Source organism: Oncorhynchus kisutch, unplaced genomic scaffold, assembly GCF_002021735.2.
Source record: "Oncorhynchus kisutch isolate 150728-3 unplaced genomic scaffold, Okis_V2 scaffold2122, whole genome shotgun sequence".
NCBI classification, from domain to species: Eukaryota; Metazoa; Chordata; class Actinopteri; order Salmoniformes; family Salmonidae; genus Oncorhynchus; species Oncorhynchus kisutch.
Window position 1 is genome coordinate 5323 of NW_022264067.1, and position 8005 is coordinate 13327.

The 8005-nt window shown below is 43.7% G+C and overlaps 1 protein-coding gene across 1 annotated transcript; it reads right to left on the reverse strand.

The window, feature by feature from the left end:
- Nucleotides 1-3568: 3568 nt before the first annotated feature.
- LOC116369279 (ladderlectin-like) lies at nt 3569-7465 on the reverse strand. Its single transcript, XM_031819401.1, has 6 exons — nt 7341-7465; nt 6107-6194; nt 5650-5765; nt 5165-5356; nt 3932-4046; nt 3569-3812 (listed from the first exon to the last, which is right to left on the reverse strand). Exons 1-6 carry the CDS (start codon nt 7353-7355, stop codon nt 3721-3723), a joined length of 618 nt encoding a protein of 205 aa, XP_031675261.1. The 5' UTR covers nt 7356-7465; the 3' UTR covers nt 3569-3720.
- Nucleotides 7466-8005: the final 540 nt, after the last annotated feature.

Genomic DNA, 8005 nt, shown 5'->3' on the forward strand with positions numbered 1-8005 from the left:
CTTACCTCAGTCAACAGCTGCGGCTCCCTTCCGTACTAGGTGGAGGCCTGGATGCTGCTGTCGTGTGCAAAGAGAGACTTACCTTCAGGTTGTTCTCCCATCCTTCCTGGTACCAAATAAAGGGACTTGCCCATGGCAGTCTTGAGGGTCTGGTTGGTCCAGTCACCAAACCTGGAGGAGGGGGTAGGAAAGCGATCTCTATTGACAATGTACCATGGAAGAAAAAATAAATAAATACATTCCAGCGTTCATGACCTCGGTCACTCAAGGATGACCTTGGGTGTTGATGTCCACCATAGTCTTGGAGGTGGCCTCGCCAGTCTCGTCCTTGATGGGTATCATACAAAACAAAAATCTATTTTTGGTTCCAAGCACCTTTAATGGTTTACGGAAGGGAGTTGAGTTAAGCACGTCCTCCTTCTTCCCTTACTGACCCTAATGGGTATTGCCGCCACCTTCACCTCATTACTGTGATACAATTATACTAGCTAGCTGTGCACGGAGGGAATAAACACACTGAGCATCATGCGATTCCATATGAAATGCATTTCCAATGCCCTTTTTACAGAAGATTTCACATGCTTATACAGACACCCAAACAGCAAGCAATGCAGATGTAGCAGCATGGTTGCTAGGGGGGAAAAAAACCTCCCTCGAAAGGCAGGAACCGTGCTCTGAGGGGTGGCCAGTCCTCTTCTGGCTGTGCCGGGTGGAGATTAGAGTACATGGCCATTAAGTTCAGATCGTTCAAGCTGTTATTTGACCAGCAGGGTCAAATAAGTGGTTGTAGGGGGTGCAACAGGTCAGCACATCCGGAGGAAACGTCAGTGGGCTTTTCATAGCCGAGCATTGAGGTCGAGAGAGAGTCGAAAACAGCACGTCCGATGAACAGGTACCATAGCTGCAGGTAGAACAGTCTAATACAGTTGGCTCTAATAAGTACTCACGTCTAAACCCAGCGAGAGTTTGGAAACGCAAAGCTACATTCTGGGATTCTACAAACCAAACGACTGCCCCACAGGGAACGGATGGAGTAGGGATATGTGACACTAATATTCACACAGCATTCTGACATCCACGTGATAATTTTCAACTTTGAAAGCTACACACACACTATTCGTTGACATTAGTGTTAGTAGAGTAATAAAGCAAAAAAGAAACATCCCTTTTTCAGGACCCTGTCTTTCAAAGAATTTGTAAAAATCCAAGTAACTTCACAGATCTTCATTGTCAATGGTTTAAACACCGTTTCCAGACGTTAATGAATATGCACCTGTCGTTAAGACACTAACAGCTTACAGACGGTAGGCAATTAAGGTCAGTTAGGACACTAGAGGCTTTTCTACTGAAAGACACCAAAAGATAGACGCCCAGGGTCCCTGCGTGAACGTGCCTTAGGCATGCTGCAAGGAGGCATGAGGACTGCAGATGTGGCCAGGGCATTAACTTGCATTGTCCGTGCAGTGAGACAGGAACGACAGCTGATCGTCCTCGCAGTGGCAGAACACGTGTAACACCTGCACAGGATCGGAACATCACACCTGCGGGACAGGTACAGGATGGCAACAACTGCCCGAGTTACACCAGGAACGCACAATCCCTCCATCAGTGCTCAGACTGTCCGCAATAGGCTGAGAGGCGCTGGACTGAGGTCTTGTTTTTCATTTTTTTATTTCACCTTTATTTAACCAGGTAGGCTAGTTGAGAACAAGTTCTCATTTGCAACTGCGACCTGGCCAAGATAAAGCATAGCAGTGTGAACAGACAACACAGAGTTACACATGGAGCAAACCATTAACAAGTCAGTAACACAGTAGAGAAAAAAAAGGGGGAGTCTATATACAATGTGTGCAAAAGGCATGAGGAGGTAGGCGAATAATTAAAATTTAGGGATGATCAGTGAGATACACCTGCTGGAGCGCGTGCTACGGATGGGTGTTGCCATCGTGACCAGTGAACTGAGATAAGGCGGAGTTTTACCTAGTATGGACCTGTAGATGACCTGGAGCCAGTGGGTCTGGCGACGAATATGTAGCGAGGGCCAGCCGACTAGAGCATACAAGTCGCAGTGGTGGGTGGTATAAGGTGCTTTAGTGACAAAACGGATGGCACTGTGATAGACTGCATCCAGTTTGCTGAGTAGAGTGTTGGAAGCCATTTTGTAGATGACATCGCCGAAGTCGAGGATCGGTAGGATAGTCAGTTTTACTAGGGTAAGCTTGGCGGCGTGAGTGAAGGAGGCTTTGTTGCGGAATAGAAAGCCGACTCTTGATTTGATTTTCGATTGGAGATGTTTGATATGAGTCTGGAAGGAGAGTTTGCAGTCTAGCCAGACACCTAGGTACTTATAGATGTCCACATATTCAAGGTCGGAACCATCCAGGGTGGTGTGCTAGTCGGGCATGCGGGTGCAGGCAGCGATCGGTTGAAAAGCATGCATTTGGTTTTACTAGCTTTTAAGAGCAGTTGGAGACCACGGAAGGAGTGTTGTATGGCATTGAAGCTCGTTTGGAGGTTAGATAGCACTCTTGTTCTCCATGGACTTCAGTGTCCCAGAACTTTTTGGAGTTGGAGCTACAGGATGCAAACTTCTGCCTGAAGAAGCTGGCCTTCGCGTATTGGTTCCTGACTTCCCTGAACAGTTGCATATCACGGGGACTATTTGATGCTATTGTTGCCGGTGAGGACCTGCCTACGTCACCTATGGGCACAAACCCACCCTCGCTGGACCAGGCAGGACTGGCAAAAAAACAAAACAAGCTCGTCACTGACGAGTCGCGGATATGTCTCACCAGGGGTGGTCGGAGTCGCATTATAGTCTAAGGAATGAGCGTTACACCGAGGCCTGTAATCTGGAGCAGGATCGATTGAGGTGGAGGGTCCGTCATGGTCTGGGGCGGCGTGTCACAGCATCATCGGACTGAGGTTGCTGTCATAGCAGGTAATCACAACACTGTGCAGTACAGGGAAGACATCCTCCTCCCTCATTCTGACATGACCCTCCAGCATCAAATACACCACACTGCTAGTTCTGTGGGTGATTTCCTGCAAGACTGGAATGCCAGTGTTCAGCCATGGCCAGCGAAGAGCCCTGATTTCAATCCCATTGAGCACGTCTGAGACCTGTTGGATCGGCGGGTGAGGGCTAGGACCATTCCCCCCCAGAATTGTCCGGGAACTTGCAGGTGCCGTCGTGGAAGAGTGGGGTAACATCTCACAGCAAGAACTGGCAACCCTGGTGCAGTCCATGAGGAGATGCACTGCAGTACTTAATGCGGCCAGACACTGACTTACTTTTAACAGACCCCTTGGTTCAGGGACACATTCCATTTCTGTGGAACTTGTTCAGTTTATGTTTGTTTTTGAATCTCAAATATTTAAACATGTTAAGTCTGCTGAAATTTAACGCAGTTGACAGTGAGACCACATTTTTTTTACAACTTTTTGGGTCCTAAGAGAATTCTATTCTTCAAGAAACAATGGATCAAAGAATTGAAATGCCCACTGGACACCCAGACTGCATCTTCAAGAAACAAAGTGAAGCAATGTTAAATAACGACTCATGAGATTAAATACGTACACCAGTTTTATTGACAACAAGCTACAATAGTTACACAACAAGTCAAATGTATTTTACAGCAACAAATACCTTCAAAGTAATTCACTATAACATGAAACATTTGCAGTTAGGATGCTGACACCAGAGTAGCATTTTCTGTTTCAATTGACAGTTTGAAGGATTAAACAGGTTCTTATGGAGCACACGGAGGGATAGCTCTTTCCACATGAGACATCGTTCCAGCCGTTTTCAGCTTAAGAGGAAACACGAAATAGAAATTACCTCTCGATGTACACTCGAAAAGAGAAAAGTAGCTCACATTTATTTGTTAAACTTACTCAAAAAAGTTTAATTTGATGAATGATAATGTACCTCCAAAGTTGAAATGAATACATGGCTCTCTGGCACCATTGTTGTTATTCGGCTCCCCTTCAGCCCAGCTCTCGTGATCAAATTTGGAGCCGTCACTCCAGAACCATAGCCTGTCCTGTGTGGAAGTAGTGAGATCTCAGTATCAAATGTTACATGTGCTTGCTGAACAATTTCTAAAATACAACACTCATGGTCTTTCCTCCAACAAAACGGTAAAAGCCACCACTAGCAAAACGTGCAGACTGACACTGGAACTGTTGGGTGAAAAAAATACACAAGTGTTGATACACATTTCTAGAAATCCCAAAATTAGAAAAAGACAGCTAGTAAGTCGTTTCTGCGCCATAGCAAAGAGGAAGAGGCGAAGCGAGAAGGATAACTATAAGCCCAAAATCTGCCTTCTCAAGCGGGTAGCGTTTTTCCTGGTCACCAAGCAACTCGTTTTTGTATGGCCGTCAATAAGATGGCAAATTTAATTAACGAAAAACATAATGGCTTATTTGAGCAAATATATACGTTTTGTAATGCTTAGGTCGTTACGAGTACTGATACAAGTAGCACACATGACATGCCAGAAACTGAGAAAAACATTTCTCTCCGAGTTGTGCCTGTCCCTCGAATCTGCCCGACATTGCAGACTCTTCACATCGTTAGAGGCCAATGGAGTATCTGGTTCATCTAATGGATCATCTAATGGATCATCTAATGGATCATCTAATGGATCATCTAATGGATCATCTAATGGATCATCTAATGGATCATCTAATGGATCATCTAATGGATCATCTGTGGCAATTGCTCTGGATATTTCGAGATGCTCAACTCAAATCTAGACCTACAACCAACAGTATTTCTTTTGCTTTTGACAATGACTTCACGAGGCATAGGTCACATGCCTAAATACTTAAAGTCACATTAATATCAGTTTAAAGAGATGACATTGGGCCATGTTTACTTGAATAGTGTCTGGTTAAAAGGTAGGCAAGTAACTTCATGCCTACTGTGCCAAAGCAATTTACAGTTATTAAAATGGTAATATCCAAATTCCACGTAGAACTCGAGTTGCGAATGTCAATCTTTCCTCTGCGGTACCTCAAACTGTGGTCATTACCAGCTGAGAAACTGGCCAGTTGATTACTCCTGGCACAGAGTTGTCTGACCAGTGTCTTAACACCTACTCCGAGCTGATGGTTTTATTAGTCTTAAGTATTAAGGCATCTTCACTTTGGGTACCTTTTCCACCTTTGCTTGAACAGCATCAAATCCGCCAATCCAGGTAAGAGGGAAACTGCCAGTCGTGATCAACACCACCGCCTGTAGAAATTGGGACTCTTCATAGCTGTGCACAGATGCCAGGTTTGCGCCAAGGTACTTTACAGTGTTGTACACAGGCTTCAGTTTTTGTCCAAGTAACTGACAGTGGCGCTAGAGCAAGCAGTACACAGAGACAAAGACATGTCATAATGGAAGCATTAGTCAGTTGTCCAGTCTGAGAATTTGTCTTCTGGAATCTCAAATATAGGAATTAGTTCATCTCAGTCTTAACCCATGCCTTGAGGGTTCTAATATACAAGAGGGCCCAACTCCACACAATATTGAAAAGCCTATAGAAAATTGCAATTACAGCATATTAAGGGGACGTTCAGTATTTTACATGAGGCGCCTGTTAAAATAAGGCCAAAGCACCTTTAACTCAAAAAACTAAGTAAGCATTATACCTCTGCATTGGGCCATGTCCTTGCAGTTTTGACAAACATGAAGCAGCGTGAATTAAATTGGAACCAGCCTCTGGGGCATGGGTTTCTTTGGTCTGCTGCAAATGTCACCAAATCATCTGAAAGGAGAAGACAGGGAGGGTTCCGAAATTGCAGCCGACTTTAAAGGATAGTCCAGACTGACCCTTGCATCAAAAATAACATTTGGAGATCAGTCATGCCACACTACAACAAAACATACACAATCAATGATGTAAAGCACAAACTCATTCCACAGAGCACAGAGTGTCTACAGGTTTTCGCTCCTCCCTCGATTGATCAATTTAGGTCACTAATTAGTAAGGAACTCCCCTCACCTGGTTGTCTAGGTCTTCATTGAAAGGTAAGCCAACTGCAGATGCAAGAGACTCCGTGGAATGCGTTTGACACTCGTGATGTAAAGTGTGAGGCTGACTCTTACTTGCTATGCGCGCAGTCATTCTGTCGCCCAGTGTAAAGGCAGCGCTGAGAAGCAGTAGAAGGGTCAACATCGCCATGGTGATAGTCTCCTGAGAGACACACGAGATAAGCCATCAGTGTTTCCCCAACCTCTCCTCGAGTACCCCAGCAAGTCCACTTAACACATTCAACTAATGAAGGGCTAAGGAATACCAGGTATCATCTCTTCCACCACAGAGTAGATTAGCCTGGCACACGGGAATAAGGAGAAGTCTATGCTCTTGGGTTCTCCCCGAAACAGCACCCTAGATAACTAACCCCGATGCATGGCACACCTAGTAAGTCACCTTTTTGCAAATGAAATTGGCTGGTAAAGTACATTTTTCTAGAGCAGGAGACTCAACTTGCCTGGCATGAGCTACCTTTTATTAATACACACGTCGCAAGCGACTTCTTTCAAATAGGCTCATTCTTCTCTGCCCTACAACTCTTCAGTGTACCGGTCTGGCAATAGACACAGTAAAATGAGTAATAAACTACTAAAGGGGCCCTATAAAAAAAGCTGTGATTTTAAACCCCAAATTACAGCCATTTTCATAAATGTTCTCAGTTCAATTTCCTGGTTTGCCACTCAATTACAATTGGTAATGGAGAACAAAATGTAATGTTCTGAGTCCATGGCAGTGCTTAAATCACATCAGAATACCATTTCTTTTAGGTCTGGAAGAAAAGTAACTAGCGATGGTTCTGTATTGCCAATTGATGCTCATTTCATGGCAAGGTTTGCAAATAACAAAAGATACCATTTCTATACTTTTGACAAGTATACCTTGCAGTTAATACTTAGTTGTGAAAGAATCTGGCAACCCACTAGGCATCAACTGGCTACACAGGGAGTGAGCGACAAGGCAATATTGCTGGAAATTGGCAGATATGGTTTTAAATGTGACGTTTTAAGCCAATAGTTAACTAACCAGAGGTGGGATAACGTCAAGTCGTGTTGATTTAGTAACTTGCAGTGTCTGATACTTGAGATTTGTTTGACAGTTGAACACGTGAAAAAAAATATATTTTTTAAAATCTGAATTGTTTGGCAAACTACTATGACCTGTTGGAGACCCCTGCCCTATGTAACGCACTACATTTGAACAGGGTCACATATGCCCGATGGGTCCTGGTAAAAAGTAGTGTACCACATAGGTTACCATTTGGGATGAAAGCAGATACAGTACTAGATGACTATGTTGAACTCTCACCTGTAGTCTGGTCATGTCAGCGCTCTGTTTGTGAGTTGAGTTCTACTGCTTCCTGCTCTCCTTTTTTAAGGACCCATCCAGTCAGACCCCTCCCTCTCTCATCCTTTAACCGGTCAAATAATCAACTAATCATCAAGCTTTTATCATTTGAATCAGCTGTGTTGTGTTAGGGCAAAAACCAAAACGTATAGCCACGGGAAGAAGTTTGTTGGTGCAGGGTACTTTTAATGAATGTTATTTTCAATTGGGGTGCTGGAAAAATATCTTTGCCTGTGCTACAGGCGCTCTATTGGTCCACTATTATAGCACAACTTTTGTGAAAATGTAACAAATCTATAAAAAGTGAACATATATACATATATACAGTACCAGTCAAAAGTTTGGACACACCTACTCATTCAAGGCTTTTTCTTTATTTTGACTATTTTCTTGTATAATAGTGAAGACCTCAAAACTGTAAATAACACATATGGAATCATGAGGTAACCAAAGAAAGTGTTACACGAAACCAAATATATGTTAGATTCTTCAAAGTAGCCACCTTTAAACTTGATGACAGCTTTGTACACTCTTGGCCTTCTCTCAACCAGCTTCACCTGGTATGCTTTTCCAACATTCTTAAAGGAATTCCCACATATGTTGAGCACTTGTTTGCTGCTTTTCCT